The sequence below is a fragment of the Accipiter gentilis genome, chromosome 5 (assembly GCF_929443795.1).
Source record: "Accipiter gentilis chromosome 5, bAccGen1.1, whole genome shotgun sequence".
NCBI lineage: Eukaryota > Metazoa > Chordata > Aves > Accipitriformes > Accipitridae > Astur > Astur gentilis.
This window is the reverse complement of record NC_064884.1, coordinates 34,768,454-34,791,030: the sequence shown is the minus strand read 5'-3', so window position 1 is coordinate 34,791,030 and position 22,577 is coordinate 34,768,454. Positions and strand designations below refer to the sequence as shown.

The 22,577-nt window shown below is 40.2% G+C and overlaps 1 protein-coding gene across 3 annotated transcripts in view; it reads left to right on the top strand.

Annotated features, from left to right (window-relative positions):
• Positions 1-257: 257 nt before the first annotated feature.
• The window catches only part of LOC126038598 (SAM and SH3 domain-containing protein 1-like), a 573,090-nt gene continuing 550,770 nt past the window's right edge, over positions 258-22,577 (top strand). For all 3 annotated transcript variants that reach the window (XM_049800528.1, XM_049800531.1, XM_049800527.1), the window contains exon 1: positions 258-740. In XM_049800528.1, the coding sequence (XP_049656485.1) occupies positions 258-740 (483 nt within the window). The remainder of the gene's footprint in view (positions 741-22,577) is intronic.

Below are 22,577 nucleotides of genomic sequence, written 5' to 3'. Positions count from 1 at the left end.
GGAGGAATAAACAGGAGGGGTTCGTTCGGCAGTGCTTGCGATGCCCCGCTGATCTGCTTTAAGGATTTTTTTTTTTATTATTATTATTTATTTTTTATTTTTTCCCCGGTGGATGTTGGTTTCTTGACCTTGATTTGGAGACCTTTTAGTTGCATCGCAGTTCGGGGGCTGTGTTTTTCTCTCCTTTGGCGAGGAGTGGAAAGGGGGAGGCTGGCTTCGGTGCTGAAAGTTGCAACCGTGATTATTTTGGAGCCAGCATGTGCACCAACATAGTCTACGAGTGGCTGAAGACCCTGCAGCTCCCCCAGTACGCGGAGTCCTTCGTCGATAATGGCTACGACGACCTGGAGGTCTGCAAGCAGATCGGGGACCCGGACCTGGATGCCATCGGCGTTGCCGTGCCCCACCACCGGCGCCGGATCCACGAAGCCGTGCGGCGGCTGAAGGAGGCGGACGAGACGGCGGCGGGGCTCTACTTCACCCTGGAGCCCCAGCCGCCCCCTCCGCCGCCCCCCCCCCGGCCGGTGCCGCCCGCCGCCGGGCGCTGCCCCCGGTACCGGCCCCCGGGGCCGGAGGAGGCCCGGAGGGGGGCGGCCCCCCGGTACCGGGCCGGAGGGCGGCGGGGGGCGGCCGGCGGCGGGGGCTTGGCCGCCTACCCCAGGTTGAAGCTGAAGATCATGATCCGGGACAAGCTGGTCCGCGACGGCATCAACCTGAGTAAACCCCCCTACTCCAACAAGGTAAGAACCGGCCGCTGCTCCGCGGAGGGGGGCCGGGGGGCCGGGGCTCCCCGGTGCGGTGGGGCAGCGGCGGCAGCTGGAGGAGAGGGGGCCGCCTCTGCCGGGCGCTGGCGCTGAGCATCTCCAGGTGTGCCAGTGGCATTTTCGGAGGGAAGGGTGGTCAGGACGCGGCACCGGCCAGGTGTGAAGAGGAGCGGGGCCAGCGCAGGTCAGCTCCGCAGGTCAACGCTCGTTGGCCCGGTGCGGACGTACAGGGTGGTGCAGCATGGCGCTCGGGTTTTGGGTTTGCCTCTCTCCGGTTTTTGCCTTTTAGCCCAGTCCAGTTCGGGGCGTGAAGGCAGAAATTGTCAGGGCGGTCTTAACGGCTTGGGGCTTGGTTTGGCTTTCTTTTCGGTGAAACTCTTCTGTTGTGTCGGAGAGTGATGGCTCCTCTCATCTTTGGCTAAAGGTCATATTTTAGTGTCAGTTTCTGTTGGCGTAAATGGCTCATGAAGCAAGTGGTAATCTGGCTAGAGGAACCACTCCTTCCACTGCCTGGATTTATTTACTGGAGGATGGTAATGACTGGTGAATGTCAAAACTATTCATCAGGGGCTCCAGCACAGGCCGGTCTATCTCCTGGACACGTGGTTTGCTGAAAGGCCAGAGAAGTGCAGGTCCCGGAAGAGTACATTCCAGTTTGACGAAACCCCAATATTTACCTAATTCTTATCTTTTGAAAAGGTTAAAACGTAAGATTAATGTGGTTTGGAAGACAGAAAGAGTTTTGTCTGAAGTTTTCAGTAGGTTTCCTGCTGAAAACATCATATGCAGAATAAGTAAAATGATAGAATTAAATGGACAATACCATGGAGGAGAAAATGATTTGTGAAAGAAAATAAGGTGTTGTAATGCACGGTTGCTTCAGAGTTCAGAATTATTTGCTTCAATGTTGTCTGATGATCTAAGTTGCCTGTATTTTCTTTAATGATTTGAAGCCTGATTTTTCGGAAAGACTGAGCAATTGCAGTTGACCTTCAAACTGTGGGTACCTTTTACCTCTGAAAAGCTTACGAAGGTATGGAAGCAAGGTAATGGGGAAGTCTGCAGGTCTGGGTTTACAGAAATGTGAGGAATTAAGATTGAATTATCTGCTGTAGGGGACCTGGGTGTGAGGATAATGAGTAAAATTTAACTTGGACAACAATGCAGAGGTGCAGATAATAAGACTGATAGGACAGTAAGTTTCAGGACTCCAGTTTTTTAACAGCTTGGTGATAGAGGGCCGCTAGTCACTTCTCAAGTACAGCACAGTTGGCTAGTTTGAGGTGTTTATTTGTTCTCTTTTCCTGAAACATCTGGCTGATGACTTTGTCAGAGACAGTGTATCAAATCTGATAAGACAGTAGCCAAATCTAACGAAACATCCATGAACATCTAGTCTAAGTACAGCATCTTCCAAAAGTTACTGTATCATTCCGGAGAGATTTCCCCCCCCCCCCCCCCACTTCCCCTTAGAAGTGATCCATCGTTGGACTGACACCCTTCTGAAATTACCATTACATGCCTTATATAAAAGAACTTCTGGCTTACCGGCGTAGCTGCAGCACATTACTCACCTCCATAGCTACATTTTGCTTCTTCCTTTTGTCTTTGTGTATGTTCACAGTGACCAATTCCATCTTACCAAGTGGATCCTCTCCCTTCTCTCTTCTATACCTCGTCCATAGGAATTGTAAAATTTCTAAGATGCCAGCATATGACATCAAGGAAATTCAAATCTTTGGCGTTGATTTCTTCTTTAGCTCACCTTATTTTAATTTGATGGGTCTGATAATAGTGTGGATTAACTGTCAGGGCAAGCTCATCTTACACAGAAAGAGTCACTCAGCTTTAATTGGTTTAAATCTAAATGCAATATTTTGAAATAGAAAGAGGAACCAAGCTCACTTACCTAGTTTTAATTCAGCCTGTGGTGTCAATGTATTTATTTTGGATGATAAATGCATATAACATCATTTTTTTACAGTAATAGAAAAACTTTCTCCATCTCCTCAGTGTGAATCACTTCACATTGTAGCATGTTGTAAGAAACCATAAAGCTGGCAAGATTTGAGTGTGTGTTGCTCAACATGTGTTATTCTGAATGCCACCCACTGTAGCAATCCATCTCCAAAACGGCTTAAAGGGAATAGCAAAAGATCACGTCACTGTACATTATTCATTGGATGTTGTTTAGAGCAAGAAAAATGAAATACTGTATTCTTTCATTTGGGAAAGAGCCATGTTATAACAGTGTCTCTTTTTAAAAAAAAAAAAAAATAAAAAAAAAATTGTGGATATAATTTAAGCAACCTGTAGTATACTTTTTATATAGAATATGCAGGGTACAGACTTCTGCATGTCAAAAGAAACTGGATGTATTCTCTGCTGTGCACAGGATTAAAGAATCAGCTTGAGGTTTGTGTTAAGTTCTTTGTATACATTTATCACATGGCCATCTACAGATGGTCATGTGGATATTCTGAAGCAGGGCACTAGACACTGACCTGTTTGCCATCCATTTGCATTTCTGGTGCTGCTGGGCTGCTAGCTAGCCTTCTACTTCCCTCCATGGCTTCTGTGGAGAATGTCATCTTTTCCTCTTAATATCTGTGAATGGAAAGTAGTATCTATGAATGGAGGAGCATGCTTTTGTATACATATATGTATATGCATTTTACTTGTTTCCTGAAGAATACTTCGTGTGTTCAGTTATGTAGTTCTGAGACAATTTTGGAGTTTTATTGGAAAACACCCCTGAGAACTGGAAGTGCTGCTCCTTTGACTTGTTTGTAGCCTTTTGCTAGGTGCCAGAGCTCTAGACGTGTCAAAAGATCAAAAATGAGTATTGGATGTGGTCATGAAGATGTTAAAAGCATCCTTTCGTGGTCCTTCCAGTGTTGGTGCTGTATTTTCAGATGAAGGGTGAAACAGCAGAGTGGGAAGGATAGAAATGTATTGGCATGATAAATTTTAGTTTAACTTAGCTTGATTACAGTCAGCAGAAATGACTAACAACTACTTAGCAGAGCTTAATATAAATCTCTTAAAGACGTGCAAACTTTGAATTGAAGCCATGTGTGTGGGCGACTTCAGACATGGAGAATTATCACAAGCCATCTTGATTATTTCCATGGAGAATTAGAACAAGGCCTCACCTCCTCAAATTGCATCTTACATATTTTTCAGGTATAAACCAATATAACTGTAACTGAGAAGAACTCAACAGAAGTCAGATCTTGTTCCATGTTGGTAACGCTCCTTGATAGTCAAAGCCTCCTGTTTTAGTTTCATGCCTGCTGTTGCTGGCTGATAGCCCTGGAAGTCTCATATATCTAAGAAACTTCTTGTGGAGTGGATGGGCTTGAATGGCCTTCAAAGAAGATCCCGTGGTACCTCTCTGAGTGAAGTGAAACATCTGTGTCATCTCAAAATATCTAGCCGCTTTAAAAAATTATCCTTGATGGTTGTAATTCTGTCCTTAATTAGGAACTTAATTATGCCCAGTGTAGGAATAGTATTAATATTCTTTTGTCATGTAGACGTTTTGGAGGATGAACTGATGGCAGAAGGAAACCAAAATGAGCAGCCCCCCTGGGTTCCAGTGAAGATGAACGAAGGGAAGCACAGCACTGACCTGAGCCAGCTGGATCAGAGGAACAGAGCCTTTACCTCCACCAGAGACACTTCTTGCCTTGGTGGGCTTGTTGCAAGATGGATTATGTCCATGCTGGGTTTGAGCAGGAGTAACGTCACTAAATGTCACCGTGGCAGGGAAAGCAGAGGCGCACCAATTTTGTCAATATAAAGACAAGTAGGGTACCTCCTTGTGGAAAGTGCCAAGAGAAATTAAGTATCCTATTTATCTCAAATATAGATTAAGTGACATTTAATAGTTTACTGGAATTTCATTACTATTTCTAATTGAAATAAATGGCCTGACTTGTTTCTTGAGGAGCTTTATTCAATTTTTCATCTGCAGAGAATTGCAAATACATTAAAAATCACTAAAAACCTAGATGCATTAAAAGCTCCCACACCAGTTGATTTGCTTAGCCTCAGTAAAGTTATATTCATGTAGATTTCAGTATTTGTTAGAGAGAGTAAAACTGTAGCGTGACATATGTATGCGTACGTGACCTCACTGTCACTCACTGTGCTGTTCATGATTATCAGCATGCCTGAAAAACAAACACTAAAAATTCAGCTGCATTTGAGGTCATAATCTCAAGAGTTCAAGCAGATGTAGAAAAGTAAGAAGTCAGATCCAAGTATCTGCTTAAACACCCAACCACATTTTTTTTTAAGTTCTGTGCTGCTGATATAGCAGAGATTTGTGGTTCATATTAAATCTTTGTTTAATCCTTGCCACTACAAAATGAGGACTATTTCACGTAAGTTAAAAGTTAGGAGGTAAAGATGCCAGTAATACTGCTTTGAAATACACTGGTTCAAGCTGAGTCTGGTGCTGGATAGTGTAGTCAGAGCCTTAGATATCTACAGAAGTGAATACAGTGAATTAAAAATATGGTGCTTTGAAGAAATGGCAACAGTCACCCATACTAGAATTAAACATGAACCTTTTTCTAAAGACCTGGCTGCTTTGGAAGAACTGCATCAACTCTGATTAGCAGAGCGTTCTCAAATATGCCTTGGGGAAAGCTGCCTATTGACAAAAGTACTAGTGCATTAAGTAGTAACAATATTTTCATGGCAATAAATTAGCAAAGCTACAGGCAATGTTCAGGAAGTGAAAAGGTATTTTATATAAGAAATCACTGAATTTGCCTTTGATTTCATAACTCTGTTTTCTTTTAAAGAAAATATAGCACCTCATATATTGGGCAGTTGTTTCACAGTCCCGGTTTATTAAACTCACCGAAAACAAACTGGAAAAGATCTTCTTCTGATCAGACCATTAAGGCAAAATGTTGCAGAATATGAATAATACAGTACTGTGCCGTATTTGCATTTGAATTGTTTCTGAATATTTTAAAGTGTATTCAATCTCCTCTGGAAATGTTAATGTAAATCTTCCTGGGTTTCATTATCTCTCAGTTTTGAGGGGAGGAAAAGCCCATTAGGGTATATTAAAGGTGGAGTCCTGAGAGAGGATAGTATCAACTCCACAGCCTTCTGGCCCATCTTTCTACAATGGCGTGCAGTGTATTTTCTCCGTCCTGGTCACGGTGGGGGCTGACAGAGGAGCAGGGGAAGTGCGTGGCTCCCAGCTCGAAGGAGCTGTGCGGGACCGAGCCCCTGCCGCTGCCCTCGGCGCGGGAGCCTTCCTTCGACCCCACGCCGCTCCAAGTTGGAAAGAAGAGCTAAACTTGCAGGTCCCTGGCAAAAAAGAGAAATGCCTGGCCTCTTGTAGTTCCCTAAAGGCTTTTTGCCCCCCCCCCCCTAAAGGACATGATTTAGTCGGACCTCTGTGGTGCAAAGCTGAACTGAATTTTCTCACATAAAGTTTTGCGGGCGGCGGGGGGGGGGGGGCGAACCACACCTCCACAGGGACACCACCAGTGGTCTGGCAAAAGTCTAACTACCAGTTTCACTCCCGCACACCAATAAACCTGTCTTGTTTTAAGTAAGTTTGGTGATCATAAGTCTTTCTGAGGAGAAAAGAAAATGTTTCTGTTGATACCCCACCCTCAGAGCTTCTGTCTCCACCGTATGTAGGATGATGAAGCTCATACAACCATGTGTGAGGAGTCACTGGCAAAGAAACTGAGGTAATTTCTTACCAACAAAGTAATCTTGGGAACCATGTTCCTAGTTTTGTTTACAACTGATATCACTATTATTTCACATATGCCATAATATATAGGGCAGCTGTCTCCCTGATTTCGGATGTGACATTGAAGAATTTGCCTAAAGTCATGAAAAATTTTAGGCGGATGAAGTGTTGGGATCCATCCACTACTACAGTGTCTTTGTCCATTGCCTTATGCTTAAGTATAAACTTCCCTACGTGTAACAGAAAAGTGATGAAGGAACAACCAGTAACTTGCCTATATGGCAATTAATTATGCCTGTTAATTTTGCCTGTCAGTTATACCCTGAGCGTACATGTCATTAGGAAGAGTCCCTATTCACTGAAGACTGAGGTATATAGACCCATATGTATGATCTGAAACATGCTAATGGCTATCGTAGAATTTCTGAATAGTGCAGCAGAAGGGTTTGAAGTGACAGGAATATTGTTATTGCAGATTAGGAATTAATTTATTGTATCACTTACAGGAGCTCACTTACTGGTTTGAGACTCTTCCAAAGCGGGAGAGGACAGAATGAGTTAAGACTAGGTTGGTAGGTTCAACTTTTAAATTTCTTGCGTTGTCAGTTTGAATGAGCCCCTTTGCTTGGTGTTTGACAAAGTTATCTGGTTCAATCTCTTTGTCTAAGCTAATATGACATCTCATATCCATGTGCTTATCTTGACAAATGTGGTGGCTTGTACACGCTGCAGGAATTGTCATTTATTAGAAGAGCACGGCGGCTCTATGTTTAGCACTGCCACGTTATTTTGGGACCGGCTGTGCAGCAGGAAGGGGAGGGTCGGGTGAACCTTCCCTGACACTGGCAGTCTGCGAGCTGAGCTGGCCCAAAACTGCCTCCAGTGACTCATCCAGCCTCTTCGGTTTGTTACTTGCAGATAGTAAAAAACTTTTCTTGCGATTTTGCAAAACGAAAGAGAAGTGGTGTGTCACATGAAACAGGAGTAGAAGGGCCTTCAAATAGTATCTCATCCCGGTTCTCACAAACTCAGCAGGATGTGAATGACAGTGATGCATGCCTCTCACGGGAGCCTTGCTCTTCCAGTTGGTCTCATTCCCAGTGAAGTCAGTGGGGGTTTTGCCAATGATTTCATTTGATGCTGGGTTTGGCGTGAAGTGTTCGAATTTAAATTGGCTAACAAGCACACCCTTACCAACTGTAATTGTTGTGGTGGGTGAGAACAGGATGAGATGAGAACGATAAATACAGTAGTAGCATGCAAAAAAAAGAAGTCAGAACTTTTCAGAGCTTTAAATATCACCGTTAGCAGCTTGATCAGCAGCAAGGCAGACTTCTGAACATAGGTTCGTGCTGGAATAAATGTTTGATAAATATTCTCTGAAGTCTCCACTAACGTATATAGGCTGGAATCAAGTACACATAGTTGTTTATGGCTGTCCTCTCTGTAACTTAAAACTGGGGAGAAATGGCAATAATATATAGCAAATAAAACTTACAACTGGGTACAAATGTATGTCTTTTACAAGTTCTTTTTTCCCAAGAAGTTGGTTTTGAAGATCCACACCCTGAAGCAGGGATGTGGTGTTATCACTGTGTATGATGTCAGTCGGAACTTCAGGGGGAAATTAAGTCCATTTCTGATGTCTGTGCCTCAGAAACCACACGGTAAATTTGGTGTGGTTAAGAAAAGAGTTAAAAAGCTGGAAAAAACCCTTGCCTTCCAGTCAGGGACTAAGAAAAGCTTGTTCTGTTTTTTTCCCGGAGTTAGTTAAGTGGCCACTTGGCCATGCTCTCACATGCACGGAAGGAAATATTTTTATTAGCAGAAAAAGGCATTGAGAACTTCAGTGGCTGAGAGCTGAGCTAGGCTATTCATGCTGTGAAGAAGGCCAAAAGACAGTGTAAACCAAGAATTTAATAAGTCAATATTCCATAGAGAAAAATAAACCCTCAAAACTCAAAAGTAGGAGTGGGCGCCAGTTCTGCATCAGTGCCCTTGGTTTGTGGATAGAGATGTTTGCTGGGAGTGACTCTTCTGCACTAGCAAGCTCCTGTCCCTTGGGCTCTGCATCTCCCAACCCTGCTGTCCCAGAGCCCATTCCCTGACCTCTCCTAAATCATCACCCCTAAGTCTGCCTCCAGGCACACTATCTTCTTCCCTAAGAGCAGTCTCTTTCCCATCCAAGAATGTACATCTTTTGCCTTAAGTCTCCCTAATCTTTTTCTCCCCAGTCTACATTCACTCAACAAAGTTGAGGAGTGTTAACTGTGATCTGTTTGGGTGGAAAGACAGAACTGATGCAGTGATACCTTTTTGTACAGCTTGAGACAATGCCGTGTCTTTCTCACTTGACGCCATCCCACCCCATCCCATCTCACCCCAAGTCCTGTATGAGTTTCAATCCATCTCTCTCTCCTGCTGCCCCAGAGTCTCAGGCTGTAATTTGGCTCCTTCTCTCTCCTTCCCGATGAGAAGAGAAGCTTTCTCTCCCACTTGGGAGAGTGGGGCCGTCCCTTCTCTCTCCTTTTCACTCGGTGCCCCCAGCTGCCTTCCCGTTGACCGACGTGGGTGGCTGAGCCCAAGTTGTTCTCATAAAACTAAAGTTCCGGACTTCGATCTTAAAAATTTCAGTCTTAAAACTGCCACAAGCTGCAGTTATCCAAAGTCCCTCCAGTCCCAGTTCTGTGGCAGAAAGAAGGGATTGATCTAGGAAAAGGAGGATGCATTATAGCTGTGGAACGTATATATGGGACTGACTTGGTCTTTTCAAAGCAAGACTAAATGTATTGTTAAAAAAATAAGTTGTAATCTCATCAAAAGTTATGAGTTCAATGCAAAAATGTTGCAAGATTTTCTTGGCATAGTTTTTTAGGGCTAACCATGTGATCATGATAATTGCTTCTAATTGCAGCATCTCTGAATTCTTGTCCGATTGTTCAGTATTTGCCAAAATGTTTTTCTTCAAATTTTGTTTAAACCTGTTCTATTAATAACTACTTGCGTTGTACTGCATTGAGAATTTTTATACAAATGCATCTCTGATCTTTTGTATAGATCATAATCAAGGTTTCCGCCTAAATATCCAGCTATTAGTTTAGCAGAGGTTTTTCCATAGCTAGGGAATGAGAAGTACCAGAATAAAGAAACATCAAGAATCGAATTTGCCCTTGAGAAGGTCTGTCACAGATCTTCATGGGCTAGTTCCTAGGCTAAAGATTTCAACCTAAAGATAAGAAAGAGTGACTATTTCAGCCCCTGAGTCTACATTCTCACTCGTATCAGACCAAACATTACAAGGAAATCTCATTTTAAAACACTAACCTAAAGAAACTGAAGAGTTAATAGAGAGAACTGTGGAAATTACTAACCAAGAAGGTTTGTTCATTTTAAAGTGTTAACATTGAAAAATGGAGAAAAACAGAAAATAAGGAAATGTAAGTGAAACTATACCAAGAGATCTGGAAAAAGAGTCATTTTGATTTCACTTGCTTTCTTATTTTCGTGTGAAGAAAATGCATTGGACTTTCCTATGATAACTTCTAAATAAGATTTTGCCAAGAGAGTATTTCAGAGAGAGGATTTTCACATACACGTGGTATTTACACAGTGGCAGAAATAAAGCTCTCTAGCTGGTGGAGTAGGATGGGGCCAGAGGAAGTTTGACAAGAATAGCACTAGCTCGTTTCTGTCCAGCTCTAAAAATTACATGCAGTAAGGACATACTTCATGCAGTCAGTGAATAGGAGTAATAGAATGTGTGTGTGTGTCATTGCCGATAATGTCAAAACCAAACAAAAAACCCCAGTCACTCATTTTGTATCTCTTGAAGAAGTAACATCAGTATCCCTAGCAAAGGTTATGGCAAAATTCTCCTAAAAAGTTGACTTTATTTCCCAGATCTGTGATCTAAAAGTTCCGTGTTTGAAGCAATGTTGAAAAATTCTCCTTTCGGTAATACTTTGGCTCCTGATACAATAATTCCCCAGAAAAATGATTTTCTTCTTTTTAATGGAAAGGCATGCACCTGCTGCAAAGTGAAAGGAAGGGAAGTAATTTAATTGCTGTCAGGCAGCAATGGAAATCAGGTGAGCCAGGCTTGCTCCTGGGTACTCCCAGGCTAGTGCCCTCAGTGCTCATTTACTTCCATAAGTAGGAGTAGCACTGCAGAGGATTGAACCAGTTTGGGGTATTTTTCCCAACGGAGTTTAGCTAATCTGAAATACCACTTCTCATAGGTAAGTTTTATGCATATCAACAAAAGCAGAGATTGTAATTGTTAGAGCTAGTCTGAATCTCTTTTTGAAGTTGGCTCATACTGCTGCTGTAGTAAGTATGCAATAGCGTGGGTGCTGTGCGCTTTATAAAATGTTACATTGCTTATAAAATTAGGCAGTTTTCGTATGGGCCTTCAGTAGCAGTTATTAACTCACCTATACAGAAAGTGGTAAAGGATTGAGGTGTTTCCCTAAGGAATTATTTCATCTTAGAGCTGGAAACTTACTTAAAAGAGGATTTATATTCTAAACTTAAGTACAGTGAAAAGAATGGCTTATGCAACCACTGGATTTGTTAAATTGATTCCTATGGTGTCTAACAGGAAATAAGCTGTTCCAGTGTGTCCTTTGTCTGTGTGTGTGAGTGTGATGGTTTTGGGTTTGGAAGGAGCACAGATTTGTCCAGGAGAACTAATTGTTTTATAGAACTTGTTTTATAGATCTTTCAGTGGTTGAAATTGATGCAATAGTTAATAGTATTGATCTAGACTTGGAAAATAAGGCAGAAATTCCTTTGTGCTGAGCAGAATTCTTCCTATAGGGACAAGGAAATGAGCATCATTTTCTTAATAAGAAATAGCTTCGTACTTACAATGAATATGAATTAAATTCAAGGCAAAGGTAGTGAAGGAATTTCAAGGGCTTATTTTCCTTTTCTTCTTCTTGCCTCTCTTATCATATTTACCATGGAAAAATTTCTTTCTCTAATTTGAATTTACTGTACAACTGGACAAAACCAATTTTATCCTTTTACTTAGCACATTCTAATTCCATAATCTTCCTTTTTGTGTTGTTTTCCCTGACAGTTTGTGCAGTATGAATATATACTTCATGTACTTGATGGTTTTCAGTTCATAAGTGTCTAATTTTAAATTTTCAAGGTGTGCTATTTTTAACTGAAGTGGTAGCATTGGTTTTCCTTCACATTAAACATGGTATTTAACTTACATTATGAACTTTTAGAGGTGGTGTCATAAGAATGACTTTCAGAATGATTCAGGTATTCTCACGAACACCTCGCTTTTTTAGACAGTCTCTCCCAGAACTTATCTTGGCTCTTCAGTAGTAAAAGCTTGCTGCTATTTTTATTATTATTTTTATTATTATTTTTATTATTATTTTTATTATTATTTTTATTATTATTTTTATTATTATTTTTATTATTATTTTTATTATTATTTTTATTATTATTTTTTCTGCCCTCCCCCCCTTATTATTTGCTGATATATTGTTTTACTTCTCTGGCTCCTGCTGACAAAAGATTAAAAATTCCATTCTAAATAGCTTTGCTTTTGTCCAGTCCCTCTTTATTTTAGTGCGGGTTTGTCTTGCAAAGTGTTACATTTACAAAAAGACCCACCAAACTTTTCTGTAGACCCTTTCAGATAGTTACCTGAGTAGTAATTATCTATTGGCAATTATGTATATCGTGCAGACAAGGAACAATATTCTAACGGAGCAATTCTTACTGGTTTTATATTACGTGCTTTTAGGGGCATGCATGAATATTTAGGTTTTAGAGATTTTGTAATGCTTTCTAAACAGACTGCAGCACTGAATTTTTGTCTTTGTGTGTTTTCCTGCAGTCTGTTCGCTAGCTGCTTGCGAAAAGTGCAGAATATGTAACTGAAACATGTACGTTGGTAGGTAAATAGACTTTTGATATAAGAGGAAACTTCTGCAGTTTAAGCAGCAAGTGTTATCAGTTGCCTTTTCTATAGCAGGATTTTTCAAAAGTAAAAGCATGTTTACAATAGATCTGTCAGGTATGTAGGCTCTGACCCTGTTACACCCTATCATGAAAGTTGGTGGAAATTTTGCTACTGATTTTGTTGGGAACCGAGTGAGGCTTTTGCCAAGGACCAACGTTTCTGCTTTCGAAGTACTGAATCAGAAAATGTAACCATTATGGTTTCCGACTGAAACCTTGCTTTTGATCTAAATGACTTTTTAAACGCATTTCTATTAGCTGTTATTTTTGTGAACTGGTAAAAGTCCTTTCTCTTTGGAGTGGGCCGCTGAGATTGCGAATGTCCCCCCCCTCCCCTTGGTTAATGTTGCCATTCAAATACCATTAAATTGATCTGTACCTTTTTTCTCTCTTAGTTTTTTTTCCTCTCATCCCTCCTCATTTTTTATTTTTTTCTTTTTTTTTCCAGTTTGGAGACTTGTGAAGTAAGTCCTAGCCTGTCAAACAGTGTGGTGAAATTCTGGATGGTTTTCAATTTTTCAGCTAAAAGTAAGGGAATAGAAAATGTCATCAGTAAGAATGAGATGCTTTTTGGTACCTGAAAAATATTTAGAAGGCAAGAAATGGAAAAAAAAATATTATAATTGTGCTATAATTATTTACTGAGGCTGTATAGCCCTTTCAAAAGGAGTTTAGCTCCTATATGTTAATTATCGGTGCCTTACTGGACTTAAACTACCAGGGAAGAGCTAAACTTGGAAAGGAGGTAGGAGCCTGTAGTAAAGAAATCTCAAGAGCAGCCAGGTTGAGAAAAAAGTTTTTAGGCTGCGAGTTTCTATCACGTTGTTTTGGAACTATATTCCCCAAGGAGGAGATTGCTTTGATTTTGGTGAAATGGTGGGATTTGTTTGCAGATGGGTAGATTGGTTTACTTCCATGTTCAGTCAATCCTAAAGGCGGAAATTTGGTAGATGTAACCAATTTTCTGTTCTTTTCTAAAAGTGATGTGTTCAGAGAAGTTGCTGGCTGTCTGCCCGTATGCTCCCTCACTTTCTTCAGAATCTCTGGTTTCTGCTCCCCTTCCTGATAAACACATGTGGTTTTAGACCTGTTAGCCCATCGCTTATGCCCATGTAGACCATTTTGTTAGCCTGGGGTTAAAAAAAGCCTGAAAGGGTATGTGAATAACACTCTAAGGGTGTTTTCTTTCTATATTCCCAGAACTGCGTATAAAGAATACTTAAACTTTGGGTTTCCAAATACTGTCAGTGTCTCTTAAATACAAGAAAAAGTTGGAAGAGAAAAGCTTTTTTTTTTTTTAATAGGTTCATGTTTAAATCACAGCTCTGGATGTTGTTTAGACAGCTTGCAGCTGAAGAATATGTTTAGAAAAAAACTCCTGCAGTTTTATGCAGGCTTCTTTTCCACTGTACAAATAAGTGGTAGTGCTTCATGGAACTGAAGCAACTGTATATCTCAAGAGCAGAAAAAGCAGTGAAATTGGTGCAGAAGTTTTACACGTGTTCCCTTTCAATATATCTAAGGTTTGACTAAATGAATGTTGCCAAAGTTGTAAAAATAATTTTACTTACGTGACATCAGATCCATACTGGGAGTTAAATGTCCTTCAGCTCTTTGGCTAATTGGTAGTACCAACCCTTAGTAATTTTTGTGATTGAAGTACTTGTCCAATACCTCTGAATAGAGGTGACATAGTGGCAAGTGTTTTTCTCAAGAGTGAGCTGGATTTTGAAACTACTGATTGACAAGCAGTTGTCTAACTTTACAGAAGCTGCATTACTGGCGATCTTAATCTTGGCTATTAATCTTTTTACAATGCTAAGCTGTCTTTGCCATTAGAATTTTTTCCTAGTACCTTATGTAAATCTTCCATGCAGTTTTTTTTTTTTTTTTTTTTTTTTTTTTTTTTAGCTTGTTACTTTTTGCCATGTCTGCCAGGAGCAGGGAAAATAGAGTTTTTTTCTTTCCCTCTGGCAGCAGGCTTTAGCTACCTGAGGCTACTGCTAAATCCTACCTAAATGTCTCTGCTAAAATAGAGAAGATGATTGTTCATTAATCCTCCTTTCAGGTTATACTTTCTAGACCAATTCTCATTCTTTGAAGTTGGTCCCTTCTGTATTCTCTCCCTCATTGGTCAGAAGGTGTCTGGGTATGGTATCCCAGTGGGGGCCTTGCTGATGTTGGGCAGAATGTATGTTATTCTGTCTTTGCAGTTGATAATTTGGTTTGTTTGCCCCCATATGGGGCTGTTACCCTTTTTGTAATGTTATGATATTACTGACTCATGCCTTGGATCCACAGGAGGCCCCGAGACCTTTAGGTAGCAATGAGAGCCATTTGTTTCCCATTACTGGTGTATGTAATGATTCATAGTCAGGTGTGCTTTCTTGCTGTTGTCCCTGATGAATAACATTCCCTGTATTTACCAGGCTCTCCCTCCAGTTTAAGGCCATTTTGAAGTCTAAGCCTGGCTGCCTGTGCACTAATGCTCCAACCAGTTGAACGTGGCCTGCTGACATAAAAAAATTCTGTTTCACTACCCAAATCGGTACTAAAAATAATGATTATTGCTGTAGTGAGGACAGCCCCCTGCAAAACTTCTCTTGATACCTCTTCAAATTTTGACATAGATAGTTTGTAAATATGTTTTTCCTCATGTTTTGTACTCATTTGTTATTTTGATTTAGGCTGTGCTTCCCCAGTTTGTTAATACAAATGTCTTGTGAAACAGTATCAAAAGATGTAATGAAGTCAAGATTTTTGGCATCTACTTCTTTTTTTTTTCCTGGAGGTTTATTGTCTGGTATATGAAGAGATTAGGCTGATGTGACATAATTAGTTCTTGATGAGTCTATGTTGACTGTTAAACATCTTGTCACTTCTTGATTCATGAAACAAAAGCATTTTTGTGGGGGAGGATCAATAAGGTTTTTCCTATACAGGATAATAATCTTGTTCCAACAAATACAGGTTTGTTTCATCCTTCTGTTATCTTCCTTTACCCAAAAAGTAGCCGCTCTTGGTCACTTACACCACTGGTTTTGGGAGAGGGTAGCACGCTATCGTGGTACACAGCAGACCATCTCCTTGCACGCAGTCCTGATTTTCCCCCATGGTACCAGTCTAGTTGTGATCATTAACCTAGTAGGTGAACTCCTTTGTAGAGCCGTTTGTCCCTATGTATATGATGTCTGTTGGGCACAGACACCTATATGTCCTCTGCATTTCAGCTCCTGCTAGTTTTCTAGTGGGTAGAGGGAACCGAGGATAACTCTGTGCTGCACTTTAGCACTTTGTGCCTGAGGAGACTTTGTCCGTAGGCACTACAACAATGTGAGTGTACAAAAGCAGGGTCTGCAAAGGAAGGCCTTGAGGCACTTGTGTAAATCATCTCCTGGGGATGCTGTGTGCATTTTGGCCACTGCCAAGGATCTGGCCTGATGTGTATTGAATGCTCCGTGGCATCCGTTCTGTCGTTCAGGATGTAGCTGATGAAAACAGTAACGTGTCTGGGTCGCGCATTAATCGTGATTAAATTTCTCAACCCTCAGATGTATCTTTATTATGTGTTAGTCTGACTCAAAAATATAAACTGTAGGAAACACTTTTCCTACTGGGCATGTCATGTAAAAATAAATGTGTCTATTCTGCCTGTCCCTGCAGACGTACTGACCCGATTCAGGGTCGCTGGGGGTAGGACTAATGTGATCGCAGGCCTTTGTGATTTTACTGCATACTTGCAAGGATATCTCCCTCCCTCCTCCTCTCGCTGGATAAACTGGAGAATTGGTTTTTCCCAAGGAATTGCTGTAATTCTACATCTTTCCTCTTGCACCAAGACCTCAAAAAGTTTCATAGACTTTTTTGTAGGTCTGGCAATGGGCAGATAAGTGCCCTGCAGCTTGTTGGTGCGGGGCTTTTTTGTTTAGAGAGGGTAGACTAAAAACCAGCCAAACAAAACCCGAAACCAGTTGATTAGTTTGCTCTAGTTCAAACAACGCACCAGGGACAAAAGTCTGGCAGTAGCCTGCTGTACAAGTATGAGCAATTGAATGACTGACCCAGGAACAGACTTACAGGGCATACCACAGATGTCCTTCATTCTGTGTGGAGAAAAGGTGCCTTCTTTCTCTCCTCCTTGTGCATGTAGCTGTTGGTTTTGCAAGGAATTCATCGTTCATGTTTCTAATCCCTAGGATCTTCATCCCTTTTTAAACCCACCTAACCTGTCCCTTAGGTGGGAGAGCCGCAGCGGGCTTATTGTAAATCTCTTCTTCTGTCAACAGTGGTCCAGTAATGAAATCTGTGATACCATTATCTCTGAAAAAGGGCTCTTCCTCTATTAATTGCACTGCATGATGGCCATATGTTGCAAGGATCTACCTGCTGTGATGTTGCAAAAGACAGAAGCAAGAGCAGTTGACTATCATACCTTAAGCATTTGGCCTAGTGAGAAGAAATCTTTTCCTGACTAAAATGAGTGCTTAGTCATACACACAGCGTTCTGAAACACAGCACAGTAATGTAACCGTGGGGAGAGATGTGCTGCTGAAAGGAATCAGGTTCCTGGAAAAGCCCTGGAGAGCTTAAATGTACAGGCAAGAGAAAACCAGAGCCAAGTGACTCTCGTGTTTCCTTAAGCCTTAGCAAGGGAAGGGGTAAATGAGGAAAAGCAGCATCTGCATCCCCATGCCTGCTTCTCTCTAGTGCTGTTTATCTTACTCCCTACTTGTATAATCAGCAGATCTTCTGGTTAATGCAGTGGGAGCCCATTTAGTGTCTTTAAGTGTTGTCGGCATTATCGTTCTAATGGACTGAATATGTTTTGATTCACAAATGCTGATCTTGAGGTGAAGGGGGCAAGCTGCAGCATACTGGAGATTATACTTAATTACTGAACCTCACATTCATCTACATATACTTATGCAAAGTTTGGCATTTTCAACAGTTTATTTTTAAATAGCTGAAAACATTCTTAAATAATGCTGATGTTGCCTACTTTCGGCACGCTGTTCCTGAAAACAAACAGTTCAATATATTGCTTTTAGGGGAAATATTTTGCATGGTTGCTCCCAGCCTGGAGCTTTGGGAAAAATTAGGAAATAATTTAGGGGAAGCTATAAATCAGTGAAAAGGGACTTTTAGATTAAAGAATGCTTCTTCAACCATGACTATGGCTCATAATAGGATGTTATAATCTGGTTATGTAGAAATTTCTGTATTAAAGTTGGGGGGGGGGGCAGGGATGGACAGGGGGAGGAAAGGAAAGGATGAAGTGTACTTGTTCTGTTCAAATTCTGTCCCTGGAGATTCTGCAGGATGGATCTGCAAATTCTCTCTTACTGATTTTTTTTCAGGGTCTTTAATTTAGGAAAACCCCACCAGAATGTAAAACAATTGTTACCTACACTAAAATAAACTTTGGTGACCAGTGGAAGCAGACAATGACATCAGTATGTAGGTGTGGAAGAATCTTTGTGATTTAGGAAACTGGTTTATTCCTATCATTCATCCTAGTAGAAGCACTTCAAGATCCCTAAAACTGTGGTTTTGTGGTTTTTTTCTTTTCTTTTTTAAATAGGAACTGTTTTCTAATTCCCAACCCACATTTATTAGTGATTTGTTATTTATTTTTTTTAAATCATGATGACTTTTAGTTTCAGTAGGTTACTGTGTTTAAAAAAACAAAACAAAAAAAAAACCCAAAAACCCCAACAAACACCCCCCCCCCCCCCAAAAAAAAAAAACAAAACAAAACAACCACCCAACACCCACAAACAAACCCACCACCACAGTATATGGTCTACCTGTGCATAATCTCAAATAGAGGTTTATCTCCGTGTGTGCACAGATTAATTGCAACAGTACTTCCCATTCAAGGAATATCCCAGATTCACCAGCATGATGGGAACAGTCATATCTCTTCAATGTTTTTGTTCAGATAGCTGAAACAAGGAAATCTCTTTCAGTCTCTCCTTGTTAATTGGGCTGTCCAGATATCTGAACATCCTGATATCCGTTTTCTGCACCCATCTAAGTTTGTATTATCCATTTTTTTGGAATGTGGGTTTATTCCAGATGAATTTTTATTCTAGTATTCTATGAGATGTCTAGCTAGCATACACTTTCATATATCTAGAAACATTAAAGCCTTTTCCTGTTATGAGGTATTTAATTTTTCTGATTTCCTTTCCACCCCTCCTAGAAAACACATATTTCTAGAAGCCAATTTTCTTTTTATTGCCAAAGAAATGCAGTAGATTGCCCAAGTAGTGTGTGGGCACTTTTTCTTCTCTTTCTTTTTTTTTTTTCTTTTTATAATAAATTCATATACAGTGTTTTACTACTCTGTGGAATGTTTTTGGGCAGTGCTGTAAGTGATAAGTCATACCAGGTGTTATAAGTTGTTTCTTTAAGTTTTTAATTACAGGTCCAAATTGCATATATACCACTGCTGGCCTTTTCAGTTTTTATGTATAGCACTTAGAGCAGATTTTTTTAATTGGTGATTTTGATCATCACATGTATTACACTAACAAATGGGAGTGCCAGATCTAATCCTTGACACTTTTAACTTTTTTTTTAATACACCAAAGCAACTACTACTGTCCCTGCTACTACCACTGTCTTAGATAAAGTAAATGATTTTAAAGTTAATTCTGTAGAGCTGCAATTCTTGGTAACAAAATAATTTCAAGCACTAGTAAGAAAATTTATGGATTTCAATTATAGCTTGCAGTGTATCATAATTCTAGTTTTATACCCTGTGCAGTTCAGTGTTTTGGATTTTTAATGGGTATAGAGCAGTAATCATAAAAGTGATTCAAAATGCACCCAGTAATTACAGAGATTTGCTGTTGCTTTTGCATTAAAAAATGATGATGATTTACAATCAACAAAATTGCAGTCTGTGGTTTTACTTCAGATACTCATGCTGTTACACTGCTTATTAGTTATGGTCAGTGATTTAGAGCTTAAGAGCTACACGTTAGAAAGCTGTAAAATTAGTTATTCTTTAATAGATGATAACAGTAAATTTAAAATGGATGTTATATTAATTATAATCTTGTACATTAAAGAATACATATGTAGCCCTTTGTGTCTTCTTTCGTTGCTGGAAATCAATTACAACTAAAATGAGGTAGTTGGACTACAACCGCCAGAGTCACTTTTTTTTTTTCTCTTAGTTTCTATTATGGTCCAAGAATTTTAAGGTTAGCTGCCAGAGTAATTTCTGTCTAGCAAGTAATGTAAATAAGTCCTTTTCTTCACCACTCCCCAACCCCAAATGCATATCTAGGTGTTTATGAGTTATTAAAATACAGTTAATATACTGAAATTGTGAGCATTTAAAATTATCCAGAATGAAGGAAGACCTATTTTACCTGCAAGTTATTCTTAAGTACCTTTGAAGTAAGGTAAGAATATGGAGGGGATTTGTTCTCATCTCTCCTTTCTGTCCATTTTCTTCCTTTCCTGAATATTTCCTCTTTTTCATGCATCAAAACTCAAGGAAAACAGATTACTACCTGTAAGAAGTATTATTTCTGAATTGGGCTTTGCAGTTGGGAACAGCAAGAGTTAAAGCTATTGTAACAGTAACGTGTTTCTTTAGAACATTCTCAAGCATTAGCATAAACAGCACTTTTCCCTTCTTATTAAACCTGGATTTTAACTAAGATAAGATAGTGATCAGGTACATTAGCAGTCAAGTCACGATGTAAAATATCCTGGTATAGTTACTGATTATATAGCTGTTTGTTAGAAATACTGACTGAAAAACTCAGAACTAGAGAAGTTTCTGAACTGTTGGATGACAATGGTTTGTTTCTACAAGCTCTTATGGAAAGAGGGCCCCTATTATTTTTTTGACCATAGTGTTACTAGAATAAACTTACAGTGCTTTATTTTAGATTGTTTTTTACGTGGAATCCGTAGTTGACTAAGGTTTCAATCACTGTCTTGCATTAACAGTTGTATTCATTTTACTGTTTGCAAAATATCCTGAAGTGCTGGCCTTCAGAAATTCTCCTTGTCAAAATTCTTCATCTGAAAAAGGGTTTTGAAATGTAGCAGAGACCACCTCAGTACTAGTTGCTTTAGGGTTTGCATACTCTGGCAGATCCAGCGAGTACCTCGTTTAGGTGGTTATGTTAGTGTGAGACAGGTGCATCGGAAAATTAGAATAGCAAGATCTTGTCTTTATTTTATTGTGGTTAAGGACTTGACCATTTCTAAATACAAGCAGGAGAGACAAAATACAAACCCTCACCTGAAAAGAGTTTTGGTTTGGTTTGTTTGGGGTTTTTTTTCCCCATGGTGCCTTCAGGTCTAGAGATTGTTGGATACTTTTTGATTGAAATTAATAGTCTGGAATGTTTCATTTGGGTTCTTCCAGGCTGAGTGAACTTTCGCTTTCTGATGAAACTTGGCTCAGGCTTCCAGCAGAATCTCTCTGGTCTGCAAAGCTTCACCTGTTCATTTCTTCTTCTCATCCTCTTCCTCACTAGAGGACCTGAGAATCCCTAGCTGGCGTCTGGCCCCAGTTTCTGCAGCCAATCTCCGATATATTTGTGAAGCCCAGGTGGGTTTCTGTTGGGTAGCCAACACTTCAGTGTATCAAGTCCAGGAATTGATTGTCAGGGTAAGGAGGAGTTTGCCCAGGAGCCATATATCCTGCAGGCACTCACAGCTGCTCAGTGAGATTGCATTCTTGCATGACTAAAGATGCCTTTTGCCAAATCAAGTTTTAACTACTGTACTTTCACTGCATTAGCTGAAATAGCCTGTATCAGAATTAGACTCTCATTTTACAAGCAGTTTAGACTGGTTGTGTTTACCTGCCTAAAAAAGGATTTGTAAAAAATTACTATTTTTTTTTTACTTTAAATCTTTGCTACCTTCCTCTTTTATGAGCATGCACACAAACTCCTGAGTTCCTTCTATGAGAAGGATTAGTTTTGACTTGGATTAGTCCAGTGATATGGGCAAGTCCATGGTCCTGCAAAGACAGGTGGCATAACGAGCATTAGGAGAGAGTAGAGGCAGAGAGGAGGACATGAGGGATGGGGGGAATTCATGAATGCTTCTTCAGAGTCGGGGTTTGCCTCTGCCTCCTTAAGATATGTGACCCTCTGTCCTGTGCAGTGTAGATTCATATTTTTTGAGCAAGATTATTTCATCCTAGTATTAACGGGAAGGGGTAGGGAGTGATGGATAAGTAGCAAACAGCCCTGACAGAGTCCTTTACTCAAAATAGCTTCTGTTTGTCAAGAGAGTTCAAGCCTGCCTGTTTCAAAATAGCTCTGGATTTGCAGAAATAAAAGTGTTGGGCAGAGGTTATTGTCAATTTGTATAGTAGCTTGTGCCGGATGGGTTAATACTTGCTGCTAATAATTCAGTGGTTTTTCTGTTTGGACTCTGTTTTCCATGTAATACAGGAAGGACAGAAAAAGTAAGACCTTAAGTTCCCAGTAAGTCTGTAAAGTGCGAACATCTGCTGGAGTCATGAACTGTGTATTTACTGTGTTTGGTAACAGGGCAAAGGCAGCTGATCATGATCTTCCTTCTCTTAATTACTTTGTCAAATGTCACTACAGCTCCGTGTAGGGAAAAGAGGTATTTCCTTAATGACAAGGAAATAAGATAAACAGCAAGCAAAAATGGGATAGACTGACAGTATGCTGCTGCTCTTAGTTTTATTTAATCATAACTGTCACTTGTCATGTTGAATCCTTTCTCGCTAAGATCTCAGTACCTTTTTTCTACCAAAATACATGGTCTCAAGTACTAGTTTTAAAAACTGTTGGCCTTTCATCCTTCTAGTAATTACCCAAAGTGAATATAGGTCAGAGTTTCAGTTTCGATGTTTCTTCTGGCACTTCTATTTTCTCTAGCCTTGTGCTTGTCCATCCTAATATTGATGGGGTTTTATAATGTCTTCTTAATGAGTGCTTTTGTGCAGCAAGATGAGGATGAGGTATACTTTGCAAATGTGAATGGCTTACCAAAATGTAAAATGGACAGACTTCAAATGAATCCATTGCTAGTAGCGAAGCCTAGCAATTGAAATTACATTTGAGGCCTTTGGA